Consider the following 23467-nt stretch of genomic DNA (forward strand, 5'->3'; position numbering starts at 1 on the left):
CCGTGTGCTCAATACAGAGTACTCAAGTCAGTGGCGACTTTCCTACCTCGGCCAACCGAATTTTCTGAGCTGGGAGGGGGCTAGGGCTCTTCCACTTCGGACCAATCGCGTATCCCCAAGACCGGGACTGAGAGGAGTGCAGTAAGGTGTTAGGGTGCGTGATTGGCTAGAGGAAATAGTCTTCTCCACCAATGAGGAAGTGCGGCAGGCTGGGAGGGCTGGGCCTGGCAGCTGTGGCGCTTCTAGGGAGTCACCCGCAGTAGGGGCTCGTGGAGGCCGACTGCAGGCAGCTGAGGACCATGGCGGCGGCGGTGGCGGTGGCGGCGGCGGCGGCAGCAGTGCGGACCCGGATCCTGCAGGCGAGTGAGGGTGCTACCGAGGGACGGCGAAGCTAGGAATTGGGTCCTTTCCGTCCACTCTCTGAGCCAACCCCTTCTTAGCCGACCTTCCAGTTCCCACCCGGCGCGTGAGGCCTTGTCCCAGTCTTCACTTATCCGCCCTCGTTGGATCCTGGACTGTCCCCCCTGGCTCTCTGCCCTTTTACTCTGGAGGCTCTCCCTTTCTGTCTCTGGCGCACTCTCCTCCCCCCAGCCCTGTCCTTTCCTGCAGTCGCTCACTTGCCCTCACTTACTTTGGTCCACTCACCGTGTTTCCTTTTCACCTCTGTGCCAGTCACCTCTCTCACCTTATTTTCCAGAAACTCCCTTTTCTGGTCACCTTTCTTAGAGCTCTTTCTCCTGCTCAGAGCGACCAGATTGTTCCCTTCCCCCCACCCTACTTCACTGTCTGTAATCCGTGGTAAAGGAAGCACAGGAGGGGGAGGGTCCGTGAATGAACTTTGAATATCCTTCTAGAAGATGTACACTAGGTTTTCCCCAAAGCAGTTATTTGCTGAGCTGTTTAACCTAGCTATGGGTCTTTGTTTTTTCCACAGGCTGTAGGCTGTCCCTTTTCTTGCCAAGAGTTTCATTTAAACTTTTAGCAAAGTTACAGTATTCTTGTTGGTGGTAAATAAGGACACATAGTTATACTACCAGATGTTCCAAGCATATGCAAGGGACTAAACATCTAAAAAAAAGTGATAGAAAATGAGGTGATAAACAACTCTAGAATGGGTGGTAGAAAATAAACAAGAAGTGTTAATTCCAAGGTCCTAACCCAAAGTCAGCTTTGAGTGTGCTAACACAACCTCACACTTGTGCATGGTGGGGATTGGGTCCGTTCTGCATGCCTGAGGGTGGTTTCTAACTCTGTTCATAGCCTTTTCCCAGTTTTCACAACCCAGCGAGTACTTAGGCAAGGTTTACTGCAGGCAAAGTTTCTCCAACTTACAAGAAACAGCTTTGCCCTTCTTACTTGTTACACCCAGCCTGGGAACTTCTTCCCCTATATTGCTGGGCTTTTAGATAATATTAGCACTTACCAGGTTGCATTGAGTTCTACTGCAGAAACTTAATGCATTTTTTAAATTCTTAGCAAAGTCAGTAAAGGTTCATGTTTAAATGCTTTTTCACGGGACTGTGAGGAGAATGGGCTGGAAAAGTTTGTCAGATAGTCTGGCTTCACTCATCTATTTCTTGCTGTGATCCTAGTTGTTTTTCTAGAACCTTTTTTTATAGTAGGGATACAAAGTTTCTACCCTATAATTTCCATTACCAATTTATCCTTGATTTCTTTTACTAAAATTGGTTTTTTTCCTTTGCTTCCCCACCATCACAGTGAGTCATTGATGGCCTTAAGAAGGTATTTTGTGCTTTGAATCAAGGAGAGGAATCTCCCTTTCTATGCACTTTATTTTGGAAACAGACACTATTTTCTGATTCATTTGAAGAAACTTCCGAGTTGACCTGGAAAAGAACATAAACAGTAATTCTTAGCCAAAGAGGAGTTACTATAACATGAAACTTTGATAAAGAGTAGTCTAGGAGCGCCTGGATGTCTCAGTTGGTTGAACATCCAACTCTTGATTTCAGCTCAGGTCATGATCCCAGGGTCGTGGGATTAAGCCCTGCATTGGGCTCCATGCTGACTGTGGAACCTACTTAAGATTCTGTTTTTCTCTCCCTTGACCCCTCTCCCCTGCTTGTGCTCCTCTCTCTCTAACTCTCTCAAACTGAAAAAAAAAAAAAAAAAAAAAAGGTAGTCTAGATTCTGGGGGTCATGAATTTCAGAGGATCATCAAAAAGGTCTGTAAAGGAAAGAGTTGGTGTTTTCAGTAATTTTTTTAAAGTTTATTTTGAGAGAGAGTATGTGTGGGAGGGCCAGAGAAAGAGGAGGCGAGAGAGAGAGAGAGAGAGAGAGAGAGAGAGAGAGAGAGAGAGAGAGAGAGAGAATGAATCCCAAGCAGGCTCCCTGCTTTCAGCACAAAGCCCAATGCGGGGCTCGAACTCATGAACCATGAGACTGTGACCTAAGCCAAAGTTGGATGCTTAACTGACTGAGCCACCCAGGTGCCCTTGTTTTCAGTAATTTTAAGTATAGATAGTCCTTGATGTTCAATGGTTCAACTTAAGACTTAAAAAAATTTTTTAATCACAAAAAAATTTTTAACATTTATTTTTGGGAGACAGAAAGAGAGACAGAGTGTGAGTGAGGAAGGGGAAGAGAGAGAGGGAGACACTTAATCCAAAGCAGGTTCCAGGCTCTGAGCTGTCAGCACAGAGCGCGGCGTGGGGCTCAAACCCACAAACCATGAGATCGTGACCTGAGCCGAAGTCCTACACTTAACCAACTGAGCCACCCAGGCACCCCGACTATTTTTTTTTAATTTATTTTGAGACAGAGAGTGTGTGAGTAGAGGAGGGGCAGAGAGAGAGAGGGGGAGGGAGGGAATTCGAAGCAGGCTCTGCAGGGTCAGCACAGAGCTGTCCTTGGGGTTCGAACCCACAAAACTGTGAGATCATGACCTGAGCCAAAATCAAGAGTCAGACGCTTTACCAACTAAGCCACCAGGCACCCCAGCTTGAGACTTTTTGACTGTACAATGGTGTGAAAGCAATATGCATTCAGTAGAAACCGTACTTCCAAGTTTTGAATTTTTATCGTCCCCACCCCCCAGCAAAATGCAGTATGAGACTTTTGAGGAATGCTGGGCAGCAGCAGGGAGTCACAGCTCTCTATCAGCCACATTATCACGAGGTTAAACAACTGATACACTTAAAGCATTCTGTACCCATACAATCATTCTGGTTTTCACTTTCAGAACAGCATTCAGTAAATTACATGAGATATTCAACACTTTTTTATGAAATAGTCTTTGTGTTAGATGATTTTTTTTTTTTCAACGTTTATTTATTTTTGGGACAGAGAGAGACAGAGCATGAACGGGGGAGGGACAGAGAGAGAGGGAGACACAGAATCGGAAACAGGCTCCATGCTCTGAGCCATCAGCCCAGAGCCCGACGCGGGGCTCGAACTCACGCACCGCGAGATCGTGACCTGGCTGAAGTCGGACGCTTAACCGACTGCGCCACCCAGGCGCCCCTGTGTTAGATGATTTTGTAGAACTGTAGGCTAATGTAAGTGTTCCGAGCACATTTAATGTAGGCTAGGCTAAGCTATGATGTTCTTTTGGTGGGTTAGATATATTAAATGTATTTTCAACTTATGATGGGTTTAGCATATTCAGAGGTAAAGAAAACCAGTCTTTTTTGTTTTGAAGTTTATTTATTTATTTTGAGAGACACAGAGACAGCACGAGCAGGGGAGGGGCAGAAAGTAGGGAGAGAGAGAATCTCAAGCAGCCTCCACACTGCCAGTGCAAAGCCCAATGTGGGACTCAAACTCATGATCTGTGAGGTCATGACCTGAGCCAAAATCAGCAGTCAGGACTTAATTGACTGAGCCATCCAGACCCCCCCAAGAAAACCAGTCTTAAAGACACTCAGTGGCTTGCCTCGGTGATGTGGTTTAAAGAGTACAGACTTCACAGTCATGCTTGCATTCTATCCTAGCAACACCACTTTTTAGTTTCAAGAATATTTGTGAAGATTGGAATTCATGAATATAATGAAATAAATACCTGACACTTAAGCCGATCCAGTATCTCCCAACTAGTGACTGATGGGGCTGAGAATTCAGGACCTAAGTCTTGGTATCTCTTTCTATGTCAGGTACTGTCCCCAGGCTTTGGGAAAGGAGAGATTAAGTAAGACACACACTGTAGGCTCCCCTATTGTAATGCAATAGTAAGCACTAACAGTAGGAGTGCACAGAGTACTGCAGGGGTGTAGGGAAACTATCTCATACTCAATCTGTACAATTCAGGAAAAAAATCCAGAAGGAGTTGGCTCCAGCTTGAGTTTTGCAAGACTAGCAGGCCTTCAGCCAAGGGGAAAGGGAGTGACTGATAAAGGAAACAAGTATGAGGTAGACATCTAGAGAGGAAGAATTTTGGTGTGACTGGAAGCAGGATAGTTTAACAACAGTGGTAATGAATGTTTTTTCAGGAAATGAAGAAAAGATAGGAGATCCAACCCATCAAAAATTATGTGCTAATGTTTTATTATGCCAGATGCAATGCCTTTTATGCCCTCTTGACAGCAAGGAGGCTGTGTGCAAGTAAAAAAATAAAACTAAGTGGCCTAGCATCCTCAAGTTGACTGATCTGTGCATTTTCTGCCCTGTAAGAGAGTAAACATGAAACATGATGAATACCAAATGATTGCTTGGCCAGTACTCAATTTTTCATTCTGCAAATGTATTAATGAATGCTTACTCTATTCCAGGAACAATGCCAGGAGCTGAGGACACAGCCATCTAGTGACCTAAGGGGAAAGAGACTTAATAATTAAACAATCTGTTATTCCATAATATGATATAAGAAATGGAGGAAGTTAGGTGTTGTAAGAGCTGTATAATCAGGTGCTTGACCTAAACTTGAGATTGTGACTTTAAAAGCTTCTGACTCTATTTCCCCTCTCACTCTCAGAAGTTAACGTTTTTTTTTTTCCTACTTCAAAGGCAACAGAAACCGTCAGTTGAGAACTTCCTCAACTTCCTACTGGCAAACATAAAACTGATCTTCACTGATACCCAAAGTGATGGCTAAGTAGGGAGATAAGAAATAGGAGTGAGTCAAGCAAACAGAATTCCATGCAAGAAGGAGCAGCATGTATACAGGCAAAAAGAGCACAAAACATGTTCCAAATGCCTAGAACATAGACAGCAAGGAGGAAAGTGGCAAGCTATGAAAAGTAAAGATGCCATGGGAAGTCTTCTAAGCAACATCAAGATTAGCCTTTAAGAACAGTGGAAAGCCATTGGAGCTTTTTAAACAAGGGAGTGATCTGCCCAGATTTGTGTTTTAGAAAGCCCCTCTGGCATGGGAGAGGAAGCTAGATTCAGAAAGCTTAAAACTGGAGTCTGGGAGACCTGTAAGGAAACAGTTACTGAAGTCCAGGTAAGAGACAGTGATGGTATAGACTGTAGTGATGGCAGGCAGCATAGAGAAAAAAAGGCTGTGTTCCAGAGACTTCTAGGAGGACCGATTGCCAGGATTTGATTCACTGTGGAGAGAGAGGGAGGAGTTAGGGTGACATGCTGGTTTTTTCTTGGGCAACAAGGTGAATAGTGGTCCCCTTCACCGAAAAGCAGGATATAGAAAGCAGAGCAGCTTGGTGAGAGGAAGATGAGGAGTTCAGGTTTCTCAATATGTACCTAAATAACATCCACATAGAGGTGTGGTGAAGACAATTAGGTAGCTATTATCTGAAGAGGAAGCTGGCTAAGAACTAGATTTGGGCATCATCAGAATCTAGATAATCAAGCTACAGGAGTTGATGAAATCACCTGAGGAGAATGTGCAGAATGAGAAAAGAAGGCCTAGGACCAAGTCTTGAGGAAATGGAATTGTTAGTGGCCAGGGAGCAGAGGATGATATCAGGACATACTGAAGATTGGTGAAAAGGGCGGGAAAAGGTTAAGTACAGAAGAACTGGGAAGAGCCCATGGGATGTAGGAAGTCACTAGTGTTTAGTCATGAAGGTTGGAGTAGATTGAAGGGTTAGCGGGAAATGAGGAAATAAAGGTAATTAGATAGAGAATCCTTGCTATTGGATGGAGAGAGGTTTAAGTTTCAGAAAAGAAAGGATCATTGGTAGAGATGTCTGGGGTAGTGGGAAAAGTTGGCTTTAGAGCACAGGCGCAGAGATTAGCCTTCAGTTGGAGGACAGGTGCCTCATTGGTCAGTCCATAGATACTTGTTGTACGCTTCAGTCTCCCAGTCACTTTGTCCCCACAGAGCTTGTGATTGTGATTGACTATCTTCTCCCTTATATAAGGGAGCTATCTTCTCCCTTATAAGTGAAAAGGAGGGAAAAAGGATGGGTATAGGTCAGTTTTGTAGGGTTGCTAGTAGGAAGTCGAAGTTCTCATCTGATGGTTTCTGTTCCCTCTGAAGTAGGAAAAACAAAGGTCAGCTTTTGAGAATGAGAGAGGAAGCAGCAAGGTTGGAAGTTTTAAGAGAATAAGTTTTGAAATAGCAAGGAGTAAGAACAACTAAGTAGTGAGAAGACAGAGTTGTGGCAAGGAGAAAAGACATAATAGTGAGGAGATAAGAGAAGTTTCCAAATAGCAAGGAGTCACAGCAAAAAGTATTTATAATAATATAATAGTAACATTGAATGAGCACCAACAACTTGCTATTTTCTATATCTGGACAATCTTGATCACAATAACTGTAAAGTAGGTGAACAAGACAGATGCAGTGCCTACCTTCATGGAACTCAAGTCTTTTGGGCAACAGACAAGTAACCAGGCAACTACAGCACAGACAGATAAACCTGATAGGGGAAGTACTGGCTGCTATGGGAGTCCAAAAAGGGACACCTAACCAAGTCTTGGTTGGGGGCAGTCAGCCACCCAGTAGACCTTTCATTTGTTCCATAGATACTTATTAAACACCTCCTATGTACGAGGTACCATGTTGATGTTGGGAACATGCCTATAAATAAAACATGGTGGGCTCTAGAAGAGTGTGGATGGTTTGAAATAATTTTTGTGGGGAATGGGAGAGGAAGTAAGATGAGGCATTTGGAAGAATCTTCTGCTGGCCCAAAGGACTGGCACCCTTTCCCCTAGATAGTACTGCAGGAACACAAACAAATTCTTGCATTTCATGCAGCCCCAAACCCTTTGAGTAACATGTCTGTCTTCTGGGGTGCCTGGGTGGCTCAGTCAGTTGAGTGCCGACTTTGGCTCACATCATGATCTCATGGTTCACGAATTCAAGCCCTGTGTGGGGCTCTGTGCTGACAGCTTGGAGCCTGAAACCTGCTTTGGATTCTGTGTCTCCCTCTCTGTGCTCACCCCCTGCTCACACTCTGTCTCTCAAAAATAAATAAATGTTAAAAATAAAAAGTAAAAACATGTCTGTCTTCAGACAAGATAAAAGATTTTTAGAATACAGTTTTCCTCTACTTCCCATTCCTAATTGACTTGAATATTTCTTAAATCAACTTCTATAGCATATATACAAATGAAGTTATTTTATTGTAACTGGCCCCTCTCCCCAATTTGCTGATTATACCCTATCAAATGTTACCTATACAACACATTCTTTTCCTATAAGGTACATGTGGCATTTTTTAAACAAGTTTATTGCAATAAAATTGACATAAACTCTACATATTTAAAGTATACCATTTGATAAGCTTTATATTCATGGTTTTTTTTTTTAAGTTTATTTATTTTGAGAGAGAGAAAGCACAGGAGTAGGGGAGGGACAGAGAGAGAGAAGGAGAGAGAATCCCAAGCAGGCTTTGCACCATCAGCATGGAGCCTGATGTGGGGCTCAAACTCACAAACCAAGAGATCATGACCTGAGCCAAAACCAAGAGCCAGATGCTTAACTGACTGAGCCACCCAGGCACCCCAAGTTTTATATTTATATACACCTGTGGAAATATCACATTCAAGATAATGGGCATATCTGTCACCCCAAAAAGTTACCTTCCTATCCCGTCTTCTCCACTTCCTCCATCATCCCCAGGCAACCACTGATCTGCTTTCTAACACTATAGATTAGTTTGCATTTTCTAGTTTTATATAAATGAGATCATAAAGTGTATACTGTTTGCATGTCTGACTTCTTTTACCCAGTATAATTGCTATAGTTAGCCAGTTTACCCAGTTATAATTGCTATAGTTGCTGCATGTGTAATAGTTCTTTTCATTGCTGAGTACTATTCCAATGTATGGATATACCACATTAGTTTCCCTATTCACCCATCCAATGGTGGACATTTTGGTTATTGCTAAGTTTGGGGCTTTCACAAAGCTGCTATAAACATTTACGTTCAAGTATTTATATGGGCATGTAAATACTTACACTTACATTTGACACTTGGTTATATGCTATCTTATATTCGACACCGATTGTGTTGGATACCATGTAAGAGTTTTCATATTGTTAAGATTTGTGGTGACTACATTTTCCAAGCCAAAAATTAGGAAAATATGGTCCAATAAAAAAACTTTTTTTAAGTTTCTTTATTTTGAGAGGGAGAGAGAGAGCAAGCAGGGGAGGGGCAGAGAGACAGGGAGAGAGAATCCCAAGCAGGCTCCGCACTGTCAGCATAGAGCCCAATGTGGGGCTCGAACCCATGAACCGTGACATCATGACTTGAGCTAAAGTCAAGAGTTGGACATTTCACTGACTGAGCCACCAAAACTTTTTAAATCAGGACTTCCCTGGACACTGAGGACATGATCATTATGGTTTATTATTTTCTCATAGTTTGCCGTACCTCATCGTCTGTTATCTTTTCTCCTTAAAGACTATATGACCCTTGGGAGCAAACACCAAATCATTTTTCGTATGCCCATAGTAACTAGTGTAATGTTAAGCATATGGTAGCCATTCCAAGTTTTAATAATTTTCTGCTCTCATTTATCAAAATAATCATTCTTTTACCTCACAGGTCTCTTCCAAGGTGAATTCCACTTGGTATCCAGCATCCTCCTTTTCTTCTTCAGTGGTAAGTTTATTGGATACTAAAGTTTTACTTCTGAGAAGGAATACAGTATAATTTTGGGGTATTCCCATTTATCTTCTTTATATTATTGTGATCAGAGTATATGTGAAACCTTCTATCTTGGTTTTCTTATCTAAATTCTGTTAATTATATGTCGTAAGCATTTTCAGTATTGCAAGATGCTCTTTATAGCTGTGATTTTTTTTTAATTTTCAAAATGTTTTATTTTTATTTTTGAGTGAGAGAGAGATAGAGCATGAGCAGGGGAGGAGCAGAGATACAGAGACACAGAATCCGAAACAGGTTCCAGGCTCTGAGCTGTCAGCACAGAGCCCAACACGGGGCTTGAACTCGCAAACCACAAGATTGTGACCTGAGCCAAAGTCAAATGCTTAACTGACTGGGCCACACAGGTCCCATATAGCTATGATTTTTTTTTTTTTTTTTTTTTTTGGTTATTTTTGAGAGAGATAGAGAGAGAGGGATCATGTGAGCAGGGGAGGGGCAGAGAGAGAGGGAGACAGAGGATCCAAAGCCGGCCCTGTGTTGTCAGCACAGAGCCCAATGCGGGGCTCAAACCGACGAACCCACTAACTGCGAGATCATGACCCGAGCTGAAGTCAGATGCCCAACCAACTGAGCCACTCAGGCGCCCCTACAGTTATGATTTTTATAGCTGCATAATATTCCATCAAGTATATGTAGCCTGAATTAACTAAAAATTTTCCCATATAACACCTAAACTGATTGACTTTTTCAATATTATAAAACAAACATTTATTTATATAGTTTTTTCCTTCTTTTAGATTATTGTCCTTCTGAGGTAGGATTACTATGTCAAACAATACAAACATTTTCATGGCTTCTAGAGGGTTTATTGATCCTACCAGATAGTTGTCCTCTTCTTCACAATCTTTAAAGTTGCTTTCATAGAATTGTCAGCCATTTGCAGTACCTAAAATCTAACACATAAGGACAGGTGCTCGAAATCCTTTCTATTTAAAAGTGTGCACACACTATAACATAGTAGTCCTTCGCCTTTTTTGGTCCACAGCCTCCTTTGAAAATTTAATGTAAGGAAGCTACTTCTCAGAAAAACCACACACAGAGGGGTGCCTGGGTAGCTCAGTCGGTTAAGTGTCTGACTTCGGCTCTAGTCTTTTAATCATAAATGTAATTCATGCTCATGGTGACATGACAAAAAGTCAGCTGGGTGAACAAGTCAACTAGCTAATCTTTGTTAATACAGAATCTGCTGCTTTTTCAGTCGATGCTTCACAGCAACATAAAGTTCCACTGTGTGATTAGCAGGGACTTTTCCTCAGAGAAATCACAGTATTGAGAGGCTCGGCCACATCTTAATGAACACCATAGACAAGTACATTGTGTATCTCTTTCTTAGTGTTAGCATTTCTAGAGAACAGAAGATTCACTATCAACCCTGAATTCCTTCCTCTTTGTGAAAGGGAGAGGAACAATTCACTAATACAAGTTTTGTGGGGTTTTTATTTTCCAGCCAACTGTAAAGCTCTTCATTGATGGGAAATTTGTTGAATCCAAAAGCGACAAATGGATTGACATCCACAACCCAGTAAGCAAAGCTACTTTGGGATTTAAACTGACTAGCCTAGAATTCTGGGAACGTGGTGGGAAATTAGGGACTTGGGTGTTTGTCGTGAAGTACATAGTGCTGCCTCTATGACTAGGTGAAAAATGGACAAGGCAGGCAAGGGGCAAAATATGATGTGCTGCTCTTTCCCATCAGGCCACCAATGAGGTCATTGGTCATGTTCCTCTGGCCACCAAGGCTGAAATGGACACAGCTGTTGCTTCCTGCAAACGTGCTTTTCCCGCATGGGCGGACACTTCAGTATTAAGCCGCCAGCAGATCCTGCTCCGCTATCAACAACTCATTAAAGAAAACTTGGTAAGAAATCAGAATGGTATTATTTTCCAAGCTGTTGCCTAGGATGCAGAAGGCCTTTCAGCTGCCCTTGTAACTCTACAATGCAGAGACATAGATCATGGCTCTCTCCCTTATACTACTTCTCCTCCAGTTTTGTTCTTCTTTGGCTACCTAAGAACTAAAAGGAGGCACATCTTTGCCTTGGTTTCTGTGTGTGTTTTCTCTAGAAAGAAATCGCCAAGTTAATCACGTTGGAACAAGGGAAGACCCTTGCTGATGCTGAAGGAGATGTATTCCGAGGCCTTCGTAAGCTGGGAGTCCCTCTCGGGGAGTTCAGGAACCCTTTGGGAAGGAGCAAAGGAAGATGGGAGGCAAAGATCTCAGAAAGGGAGGTTGCTTCTTCCATGTAGATTTTCCTATCCCATGATCTTTTTTAATACTTGTGGAAAATGGCAATACTTCTTAGGTACCTATGAGATCAGTTTATTTCATTTATTTTACTTGATCGTTCAGTAGGTATATGCATTTCACTGTCTTTTTTTTTTTTTTTTTTCCTATTTGGAAAATCTCATTTTGCTCAGCCCCTTCACATGGACGGGCAAGTCGATCTTTCTGCCGTGTGTCATTGGCATGAGCCATTCTCTGTCTTAGGGATGACTAGAGCAGGACAAAGCTAAGTAGTGCTCGGTGGAGAGCTGGTGGTCTGACTGCTTCTCTGTTGCAGAGGTGGTTGAGCATGCCTGCAGTGTAACATCCCTCCTGCTGGGAGAGACTATGCCATCCATCACCAAAGACATGGACCTTTATTCCTATCGTCTGCCTCTGGGGGTATGCGCGGGCATTGCTCCATTCAATTTTCCTGCCATGATCCCCCTGTGGATGTTTCCAATGGCCATAGTGTGTGGAAATACCTTCCTACTGAAACCATCAGAGCGAGTTCCTGGAGCAAGCATGCTTCTTGCTAAGTTGTTCCAGGACTCTGGTGCCCCAGATGGAACACTAAATATCATCCATGGACAACATGAAGGTAACTGCTCTTCTGTACATGGCACTTAATCTGGCTACCAAAAAAAATCAAGGTGTTGAGTGGTGAAGGAATATTTTAGGATGAGGAACCTAGGGAGGAAGGGATTTACTGATAGTAACCTCCATGTTTGAAGGTAATGTTTGTTGACTGCCATCCCTGTATGCTAAGGAAACTGACTGGGGAGTAGCAGTGCTTCTGGCCCTACAGAATACATTGGGACAAAGAAATACGGATTAGGTCAAGACAAAAGAGATAGAAGAGAATGTTTTCAGTTCGATACTGAAAAATTTATAGACCTCAGAGAGACTGAAGGCCTTCTAATTCACATAGTAATAGCTAACACTTAAAAAGCACTACTGTGTTTCAGGCAGTTTCTAGTGCTTTTCATATATTATCTCATTTAATCTTTATAACCTTTAAGGAGTGTTATAAACAATCCTTAGGTTTATGAAACCTATAAACAGTAGATACTATTGTTTTTCCATTTTACAGGTAAGGAAACTGAGGCTTAATGAAATGAAGTCATTTGCTAGAAACAATCAAAGCCAGACTGTCAGTACCCAGGAAAACTCTGGTTTTTACTTTTAAATCATGCTATATTGCTGCTCACATGACAGCACAGTAGTATCTGAGAGTCCCAGTATATAGTAACAGTTAAAGAAATATCACATTCTTAAAGGATAAAAGGAAGAGTTGAGTATTAAAAGGCTGCTATTTTGGAGGAAAACAGGAGTTGTAGCCTTTGGAGTTAGAAGTAGGTATAACAAATGAGAAAAATAATGAAAGGGAAGAGGCTATAGAAATAGTAGTTTAAAGAATTTAAGAGAAAGGAAAGAACTTCAAAATGGGAATCAAAACTAGAAAAATAGAAGTATAGAAACTTCTCATTCATAGCAATGGAAAAAGGCAAATTTGCCATGTTGAGAAGCCCACGGCCATTTGCTCCTTTGTGGTAATCATTTCTTTTCTTCTTAAAGCTGTAAACTTTATTTGTGATCATCCGGATATCAAAGCAATCAGCTTTGTGGGATCCAACCAGGCAGGAGAGTACATCTTCGAGAGAGGGTCAAGACATGGCAAGAGAGTTCAAGCCAATATGGTGACTTCTTATTCGTTTTTCCCCCCAAATGTGTTATATGTATTAAAATTACAGGGGTTCCCCAAGTGGCTCAGTCAGTTGAGCATCTGACTCTTAATTTCTGCTCAGGTCATGATCTCACGGTCGTGAGATTGAGCCCTGTGTCAGGCTCTACACTGCTAGCATGGAGCCTGCTTGGGATTCTCTCTCTCCCTCTCTCTCTGCCCCTCCCCTGCTCATTCTCTCTCTCTTTCTCAAAATAAATAAACTTTAAAAAATAATAATAAAATTACCTACAAACAGCCCTTCAGCCGAGGCATTACTATCCCACTGTCTTGCCAATGTGTCTTTATTCCCATTTCATCCTGAATGTCTTCCTTTTAACCATGAACCTGGTAATGATTTTTATCCTAAGCCACTTTAATTACTTTTTATCTTAGACACTTTATCTTGGTGACAAAGAGCACCTTTCTCATTAAGAATGTTATTCAATTCTTTGGCTTTAGCAGTAGCAGCTGAATTCTAGTTCTGGCCTTGTTTCTTCCTTCATACCTTTCTAGCCCGTTCTCCTTCCTTCCATTCAACACATATCCCAACTACTATAATGTCAGATATGCTCTTCCTAAGAGTCCATGCTATCTAAGGTACTAGAAGGAGCCAAATACCCTGTATGTGAGCATGGTTTACTTGTTTGCGTAGTTTTACTATTCTCTTACTAGCTCCTTGCCAAGTACATACTAATTCTTTGATACTAAATGTAAATCCGGTTGCCTCTTTCTCACCCTTTGGTTAATGTTGCAGAAAGGACAGCCACCTATGCACAGGCCTAGGAACAGTTCCTGATATGCTCACTTATTTCTTTTCCTGGTGAATGTGTTTTGGCCAATTTGACTTAAGCCACTCCCATCTCATTACATATTTATTGAGTTTATTCTGTGTCTAACAGTATATTATGTGTAATGGGATAAAATTAAATAGCAAACATGGTATCCATGCACTCAACTACAGTTGTACAGTAGTCACCCCTAATCTGTGGGGGATGCCTTCTAAGACCCCCAGTGGATCCCTGAAACTGTGGATAGTACTGAACTCCATATATACTATATTTTTCCTATAAATACATGTCAATGATAAATTTTAATTTATAAATTAGGCACAAAGATTCATAATAACTCATAATAAAATAGAATTTTAACAATACACTATAATAATATGGTCTCTTGATGGGGCACCTGGGTGGCTCAGTTGGTTAGGCGACTGACTTCGGCACGGTCATGATCTCACAGTTCGTGAGTTCGAGCCCCGCGTCGGGCTCTGTGCTGACAGCTCAGAGCCTGGAGTCTACTTCAGATTCTGTGTCTCCCCCTCTCTCTACCCCTCCCCTACTCACACTCTGTGTCACTCTGTCTCTCAATAATAAATAAACGTTAAAAAATGTTTTTAATAATATGGTCTCTTGAGCTATCATACTTTACTCACCCTTCTTATGACGATGATGTGAGATGATAAAATGCCTACCTTATGAGATGAAGTGAGATGAATGACGTGGGCATTGTGGCAAAGTGTTAGGAGGCATAGTTTCCAGACTTCAGTTGACCTTGGGTGACCGAAACCATGGCAAGTGAAACCCCAGATAAGGGGAGATTACTGTATTTGGAAACATATGTTTAGAAATGACCCTGTTATCCTACCTAGTAAAGAAATTTATGAGGCTATGTATCTAGAAGCAAGCCAATTTGGGGAACCTCTTTCCAGAAATGGTGTATCAAGAGGTCCACCTATTTCGCCATTCAGCTGACCACCGGTATTATACTGGCAGCTCTTTGTTCACATTGCGCTTCTTATAGCTGGAAATCCCAGCAGACAATAGACTGTTTCCCGTCTAACTTAGGAAAGAGAAGGGAGTTCTTCTTGGTTCCTGGGTGCAGTATTTAGTCTGTCAGTTTGAATGTGATTATGTGACTGGAGGTTTTGTTTTGGTTTTTTGGTAATGATTTTGATCTAAATAAACATATAACAGCTTATCAGCTAAGAAAGTAGAAAAAAAGTAACCTGGAGACTTACTCTATGCTATCAAGATTTCGCAGTATCAAAATGATAATAAATCTAGCCTCAGAACAACAAAGGGTAAATTCTCTCTTTCCTTAAATTATTTGAAATCTCAGATTTTGCTTAGTTTCTTAGCCTCGTTGTATTTTGCCAAGGAAGATCCATGTACTTTTTGTATTTCCTTTAGGGAGCCAAGAACCATGGAGTAGTCATGCCAGATGCCAATAAGGAGAATACCCTGAACCAGCTGGTTGGGGCAGCCTTTGGAGCTGCTGGTCAGCGCTGCATGGCTCTTTCCACAGCAATCCTTGTAGGAGAAGCTAAGAAGTGGCTGCCAGAGCTGGTGGAGCGTGCCAAAAACCTGAGAGTCAATGCAGGTAATCAGTTACCTGCCTAGCTCCTTTAGACTTTGCATCTGTGGCACTAAGCTCTTGGTTTTAGTGTTGGCTTTGGCCAGTGGGAGTAATCATGTCTACTCTTTAACCATTCCTCTCTTTATAGTGTACTTGTCATAGTTAGCAGTCATAATATATGTTAGTGAAAACATTAAATACTTTTGTGTTGTTTTACAGGAGACCAGCCTGGAGCTGATCTTGGCCCTCTGATCACCCCCCAGGCCAAAGAGCGAGTCTGTAATCTGATTGATAGTGGAACAAAGGAGGGAGCTTCTATCCTCCTTGATGGTCGAAAAATTAAAGTGAAAGGCTATGAAAATGGCAACTTTGTTGGACCAACCATCATCTCAAATGTCAAGGTGAATAACTCTGGCTCATTTATTTCACACATACAAGCACTAAAGGTACCTTGAAGGCTATGGATGGAATCTCATCCCTCCAAATGAAGACATTTAAGGACTGAGACCTCATCTCTTGCCAGGATTAGTCAGTTATTTTATTTAGAGTCTGAATGATCCTCTTATCCTGACACCCAGCCTCCTTCCACTATACCGGTGGTTGGCAGATTTTCCATAAAGGGCTAGATAGTAAACATTTTTGGCTTTGCAAGGATATTCAGTCTGTGTCACAACTACCCACTCTTGGCATTTTAGTGAGAAAGCACATTAACATTATATGGTTGTGTTCCATAGCTTTTATTGGGCAATGGAATTTTAATTTTAAGTAATTTTATATGTCATGATTGATTTCTTTTTCAGCCATTTAAAAGACCTAAAAACCATTCTTAGCTTGTGAGCTGTACAAAAATAAGCAGCAAGCCACATTCTGCCCACTGGCTATATTTTGCCAACCCTATCTTGTATTTGTTACTTATCTGTTTAATATTAATTTTTTGTTCTGCTCCTTGCTGTCTAGTTTATAGCTATTACAGTGTCTCCATCAACATATTGACCACCCAATATTTACTGAGTACCTACTCTGTGCCCCAAATTTAGCTGTCTCTTCTCCAGAAAGTGAGGAAAGAAAAATAATTGATCTCTCAATTTTTATTTATTAAAACTCCACAAATCTCTCAGCTAAAATTAATGACTAAATTGGGGTGAGGAAGCTTTTTTTTTGAAGTTCCTATGTCCCCACTATACCTACTATAATCCTGAATAATTAAGAATTGAATGTAAGTATAGTAGAAATTATGAAATCTCTTGCCACAGAACCATTGAGGAAAAATCCACTTAATAGCAACAAACACAGCTGACCAGCTACAGTGGTGAAGGATGTTTTGAATGTTTAATGTGACCTGATATCAAAATATAAACGTACAGACTCATTTGGGGAGGCAAGGGAATGAATGAGAATGAATTGTTTATGTTACAGAAAACTTAGTACAGGGTTTCTTTAAACAGAAACACTCTCCTGTGTTATTTTCAATATCTATCTGATTTAGGGGCACCTGGGTGGCTCAGTCTGTTAAGTGTCTGACTTAGGCTCAGGTCACAATCTCACAGTTTGCGGGTTTGAGCCCCGCTTCAGGTTCTGTGCTGACAGCTTGGAGCCTGGAGCCTGCTTTGGATTCCGTGTCTCCCTCTGTCTCTGCCCCTCCCCTGCTCGTGCTCTGTCTCTCTCTCTCAGAAATAAACATTAAACAAAAATTTTATTTATATATATATATATATATATATATATATGTATTTGATTTATAAAAAATGAATTTTCATGTAACTTTTCATAACAATTGTATAAACAAGTTATACAGGTATAAAAGAGGAAGCTAGTGATGGGTCATGGGACCTAAAAATACAGTGCTCAAAGGGCAGGAGTGTAATTGTAGTTAATAGGAATTTCAAGTTGTTTATATGATTGGTAGCTTCAAAGATGGAACACAGCAAGAAAGGACTTTTTTTTAAAAGGTGGTTTAAAATGAAGAGAGGTTACTAACATGAAAACTGTCCATGTAAACAGTGGGTAATAAAGTACCAGATAAGCCTAAAATACTGACTTCTTTTCTGGATGCATCACTCCTGGAAGCCAACTATGACCTGTTACAAAGAGGAGATTTTTGGTCCAGTTCTTGTGGTTCTGGAGACAGACACTTTGGATGAAGCCATCAAGATTGTAAATGACAATCCATATGGAAATGGAACCGCCATCTTCACCACCAATGGAGCCACTGCTCGGAAATATTCCCACCTGGTGGATGTTGGACAGGTTTGTGAACAGAGTTCTTAGGAGATTCTTGTACTCATATACTGTTTACTATCTAAGGGAAACAGCAAAGTGATCGGTTGCTGCGCCTCTGATTTCCTACAGTGCCCCATTTCTTCCTCAGGAATCGCAGTTCATGGGATACAGGAAGGAATGGGATAGAAGTTGGGGTATTTAAAATCGGTTTGTCTGATGCCAAGCATTTGTGCTTCTAAATGGAAAGTTCCTTTGTTTGAGTCCTTTTATTTATGTGGATTTGTTCTGCTTTAGGTGGGGGTAAATGTCCCTATTCCAGTGCCTTTGCCAATGTTCTCATTCACCGGTTCTCGATCTTCCTTCAGAGGAGACACCAATTTCTATGGCAAACAGGTAACTTTAAGAAAATATTGTTTTCCTCTAAGAAACTTTCTTGAATATACTCAGGAACAGGGATTCTGAAAGGAAGGCCCTGACATTAGCTTCTGTTGGGTCATAAGTTGTTCAGCCATGCTTATCAGGATGTTCCCTAGAGAAGATTTAAAATACAACAAAATTTCGTCAAAGCTGCTGCACCCTGACTAACTCAAGGCAGCAAAGTTTTGGGGAAAGAGCATGAGGAAGTCCAAGCCTTTACGTATGTCCTTTCCTCTGAGAGCCTTTCCTCCTGCCTCTCCTCTTTCATCTAAGTCTTAATCATCTGTCTTGTCTAAGTTTGAATCATGGACTGACTCCTCCAGAAAATCACCTCTGACTATCACCACCCCCTTCCTCAGTGCTGGGTTGGGAATGCCCCCATGTCCTCCCACTGCACATTTTTCTCCTGTAAGTTATTCATTTACAAAACACATTTTTAATGTTCATTTATTCTTGAGAGAGAGAAAGAGTGTGAGTGGGGGAGGGGCAGAGAGAGAGAAGGAGACCTAGGATCCGAGGCAGGCTCCAGACTCTGAGCTGTCAGCACAGCCAGACACAGGGCTTGAGCTCACGAAATGCAAGCTCATGACCTTAGCCAAAGTTGGGTGCTTAACTGACTGAGCCACCCAGGCACCCCTTCATTTACAAAAATTTTACTGAATACCTTCTTTGTACCAAAACTATTCTAGGCATTATGGATACATTATGAACAACAAAAAAAATAAAGCAGATTTGGCACAGAATGGCCTGGGGTCAAATTCCAGCTTGGCCTGTTATTAATTGCATGACTTTGAGGAATATCCTGTGTCTCAAGTTTCTTATCTATAAAATGAGAATAACAATAGTACTTATATTTCATAAGTTTATTAAGATCAAATCACCATTGTTACCACATCCTTCAGCAGATGCATATTTCCTAAGATGAGGCATGGCAGGTTCAAATAGCAGAAATGGGCTGGGGCACAGAGAGTGAATGAGAAGGAGAGTGGTAAGAGATGAGGTTAGAGAGGCAGGGGGAATCCTGTAGGGCTGTGTAAGCCAAGGTAAGAACACATCACATTGTAATTATTTACTTAACTGCAGTACCTTGCACGGAGCAGGTGCCCAAACATGTGTTTAACAAATGGGCTAGTGAAAGTTCTTTGTAACCCCACAGAGATACAGCCATTTTGGAACCTTCAGTAATAAACTACATGTTTTCTATACAGGACTCTCTTTTATACTTTAATTAAAAAAAAAAATTAACAGCATTGCATAGCAGAATGTAACAGTGTGGCCAGCTGGTTAAGAAAACATATTGGGGGACACCTGGTGGCTCAGTCAGTTGAACGGCCAACTTTGGCTCAGGTCATGATCACGAGGTTCATGAGTTCGAGCCCCGCATCAGGCTCACTGGTGTCAGCACAGAGCCCACTTCTGATCCTGTCCCCCTCTCTCTGCCCCTCCCCTGCTCGCTCTCTTTCTATCTCTCAAAAAATAAACATTTAAAAAAAAAAAAGGAAAACATTTTGGTTATTTGGAGGCAGATTATTCAGTTTGCACATTAGTCACAGCTTTTGCATAATCGATTACTTTGATTCTATTAACAAAAATTTCTTTTGAGGGAAGCAGAGTAAAACTATTGCTTTTTTTCTCCCTGTCTTGGTTTAATTACTGTTAAGTCATCCTGGTAAGTGAGGTTTCTTAGAGGCAAAGACTGACCCCATACAGTTTGAAGTCTTAAATTCTTAGGTAATCAAATTGCTATTTTGGGGTGCCTGGGTGGCTCAGTCAGTTAAGCATCTGACTTTTGATTCTGGCTCAGGTCATGATCCCAGAGTCATGAGGTCAAGCCCTGAGTAGGCTCTGCCCTGGCCATGGAGCCTGCTTAAGATTCTGTCTCTCCCAGGGCACCTGAGTGGCTCTGTCAGTTAAGTGTCCAACTTCGGCTCAGATCATGATCTCACAGTTCATGGGTTCGAGCCCATGTCAGGCTCTGTGCTCACAGCTCAGAGCCTGGAGCCTGCTTCAGATTCTGTGTCTCCCTCTCTCTCTGCCCCTCTGCTGCTCATGTTCTTTCTCTCTCTCTCAAAAATAAATAAACATTTAAAAAAATTTTTTAAAATTTCTCTCCCTTGCTTTGCCCCTCCCCCTCAAAATAAATAAATAAATAAAGTTTAAAAAAAACGAAAAGCTTAATTTAAAAAAAAGACCCTCTCCCTCTTCCTCTGCCCCTCCCCCCTTCATATTCTTCTCTCAAAAAATTGCTACTTTGTATTCTTCTGGAAAATAGACAAAGAATCATTCTCATAATAAAATGACAACTTTAGTTATATTGAAAGTATATAATAACTCTAAAGCCCTTAATATATATATTAACACAGCCCAGATTTTGTCAAATAATTCTAGAAAAGTATTTTAAAGAAGCTATTGTGGTTTTTTGTAACATTATCTTTCTAGCTTGCTAGTTTTTTTTTGTGTTAGATCTGCACAGTCTATTCTTCTTTGCTCAAGCCTATTCTTTTTTTTTTTTTTTTAATTTTTTTTTAACGTTTATTTAGTTTTGAGACAGAGAGAGACAGAGCATGAACGGGGGAGGGTCAGAGAGAGAGGGAGACACAGAATCTGAAACAGGCTCCAGGCTCTGAGCTGTCAGCACAGAGCCTGACGCGGGGCTCGAACCCATGGACCGTGAGATCATGACCTGAGCCGAAGTCGGACGCTTAACCGACTGAGCTACCCAGGCGCCCCTGCTCAAGCCTATTCTTACAAAATAAACTATATATAAAGCCTTACATATGAATTTTTTTGGTTCACATTACAGGTGCTTTAGAAGTGAATGTGTGTAGTATCAGACAGTTTACTTTAGATTTGTAAGATATTGTGGATTTTACTACTTTAGCATCACTGACAGTTGTCAGAAATGGCCTAATATGTATTCTATCCCTTCATGCCTTTTTCTTCTTCACAGAAAAGAGAGAAAAACTAACAGTTATTGAACAGCAGTTACTTTGCTAGGACGTTTGAAGGTCATCTCATTTTCCCCTCACAGCGAGGTGAGCCACAGGTCACAGATAAGGCCCAATGTTACATGGCAGTCAGTAAGGAGGAGAGGCAGGATTTGAGCCAGGTCCTAATATCTCAGAGCACACATTCAGCTCTAGGAATAGAATGAACTGCAAGTTTAACAGATTACACTGTTCAATTTTTCCATTTAGATCCTCTTGACTAGTTTCAGCATAATGATAGGTAAGGTTTGACTATTTATTTACTATGCCAGGCATTGTGCTAAATGTGTTAAATAGATTATCTCATGAACAATATGTTGGATTTTGGTTGCACCAGCTCCTCAAGTGGCAACATTAGTAATGCTTTACAGCACCTCCTTCAAAAGCTGATTGAAAGAGAAATCATGAAACCCCCAGAAATATATGCTCTTTTTTTTCCTTTGTTCTCTTTAGGGCATCCAATTCTACACTCAGCTAAAGACCATCACTTCTCAGTGGAAAGAAGAAGATGCTACTCTTTCCTCACCTGCCGTAGTCATGCCTACCATGGGCCGTTAGAAACAAGTTTGTTCCAGATTCAGTCCACCCTGAGTAATCTCCCTCTGTTCTTGACCAACTTCATTTGCCAACTTTGCTCAGATCAGATCTCTAGGAATGGAATACCTGGTAATTAAGACCTTTCTCAAGACCATTGGCCCCTGCAAAGTTGTTCTGGGGAGATTCCTAGTCTGACTCTGAAAACAGATTTTCACTTGCTCCTTACTTTGGTTTTTGAGGTAACTGTTGTTAACTCTGAAACACTTATATGGAATGAGATCTTAGGTTATTTCCTAAAAGTTCTCCCCTTTTCTGATGACTTGCGGAAGGGAAGATAGTGTATGTGAAGAAGATCTTCCAATAACTGGAAGAGGACTTCTTGGATGGGGAAACAGGACAGAAATTAATTCACCCTTTGGTTGATCCTCAAACAGAGCCCTACATAAATGGCAGTGGGGGAGACCCCTCTGCCAAGCTTTCCTGAGCCTGTCATTTATCCCACACTATGAAGGACATAATCCATTTCTACTTATCCCATGGTTGTGACAACTGCTTTCTTTTCTGCTAAATGCCACTTTGTCCTAGTGATTCATGACCACTAATTACTAATTCTATCATTGTCACTGTTCCTACTTCTTAAAATCACTTCTCAAGGATACCTCAGTATGTACTGGATAAATCAACTTTTTGTTGTGTGTGCCAAGTGTTAAATTTCACATTTGGCTTCAACAATCATTAATGCTTCAGTCATTAATTCAGATGCAAATGGAGTTTTTTAAGAGAACTATTTCAAAAGGTTTTTAGGGCCAGAAATCAAGGGGTATTCCAGCCATGAAAGTGTGCAAGACTCTTGCCTTAAGTAAGTGTAACCAGGTATTACTTGTTGAATTTTTTGTATTGTTCTTTCTTCTTGCTTGCATTTCTCGTTAGTGATAATTTTTAACGAAAGAACTCTTAATGTAGAGTAATTCATTGGTGCCTAAGAAATTTCAAGGCTCTTCATGACATGAAATAGTAAAAAAGAAATGCTTTGACAGATTCTTCTGCAACCATTATATTCAAGTGTCTTTATGCCTTTTCTTTTGGTATAGCTAAACTTTATGTCAGAACAGAAACTGATGAGCTAAAAAAACTGATTCCCAACCAAATCAAGTCTTTTCGGATATAGTTTTTACACAGTGAACTAAGAGACGGCTGCTGGCTCTGATAGAATAGTCTTTGGTCCTCAGCCAGATGATATAGGTCATTTATTTTTTCTGCTCCCTCATGAGTCACTTGGATAATGCTAATCTGCTCCATGGCAGTGATTCAGTGAACTAAGGATATGAAAACTTTGAAAACATTTGTGCACTCTGTGGATTTTAATATTACCACTGCTGGATAGAGTGTCAGAATCTTCAATCGTTTAAGGTGACTGGAACCTTAATAAAATAAATTTATGACCCTAATGGGTTTATTGGTTTCTGGGGTTTTTTTGTTTTTGTTTCTTTTTTTTGGATTTGCCTTCCTAAATATGAGGCAATAAAAATTTATAATTTGATAATAGAATGCCCTTTATTTTCTTTCTACTTATCACAGCTGGCAACTAATAGTGATACTTAATCCAATCCAACAACTATAGGCTGGGTTGAATGAAAGCTCATATTGTCTAAATTCCAACTGGAATTAAATATAATCCCAGAGATTCCTATGTTTTCCTTATATTTAAGGGAAATCACTTTTGTAAAAATACTGACTCATCAGAATTGTGTTGCTCTAATTGGAATCAACTCATTTGTCTAGCTACTTGCTACTCAAAAGAGTTTCTTGTTTCTTATATGGAAAAAAATATGCAGTTATATTCATGCTAATAGCATCTTAAAAATTTAGTGTGGCCTCATTTGAAATTTCTCAGATCCTATGTTGTACTAATTGATTA

At 40.9% G+C, this 23467-nt stretch overlaps 2 protein-coding genes across 2 annotated transcripts in view; one reads left to right on the top strand and one right to left on the bottom strand.

The window, feature by feature from the left end:
* Positions 1-154: 154 nt before the first annotated feature.
* ALDH6A1 (aldehyde dehydrogenase 6 family member A1) lies at positions 155-23209 on the top strand. The gene is given in 12 exon segments (XM_047079368.1): positions 155-359; positions 8922-8978; positions 10492-10566; positions 10741-10902; positions 11109-11187; positions 11606-11908; positions 12886-13007; positions 15223-15412; positions 15608-15789; positions 17456-17635; positions 17903-18001; positions 21466-23209. Coding segments are annotated over 12 exon segments (1722 nt in total). The 5' UTR covers positions 155-191; the 3' UTR covers positions 21571-23209.
* The window catches only part of BBOF1 (basal body orientation factor 1), a 57902-nt gene continuing 36059 nt past the window's right edge, over positions 1625-23467 (bottom strand). Inside the window, exon 12 of the mRNA XM_047079369.1 lies at positions 1625-1847. Within this exon, the coding sequence (XP_046935325.1) occupies positions 1761-1847 (87 nt within the window). The 3' untranslated portion in view covers positions 1625-1760. The remainder of the gene's footprint in view (positions 1848-23467) is intronic.

The sequence above is a fragment of the Lynx rufus genome, unplaced genomic scaffold, assembly GCF_022079265.1.
Source record: "Lynx rufus isolate CCGP_SWC_20201006 ecotype Redwood Valley unplaced genomic scaffold, mLynRuf1.p SCAF_17, whole genome shotgun sequence".
Lineage (NCBI taxonomy): Eukaryota > Metazoa > Chordata > Mammalia > Carnivora > Felidae > Lynx > Lynx rufus.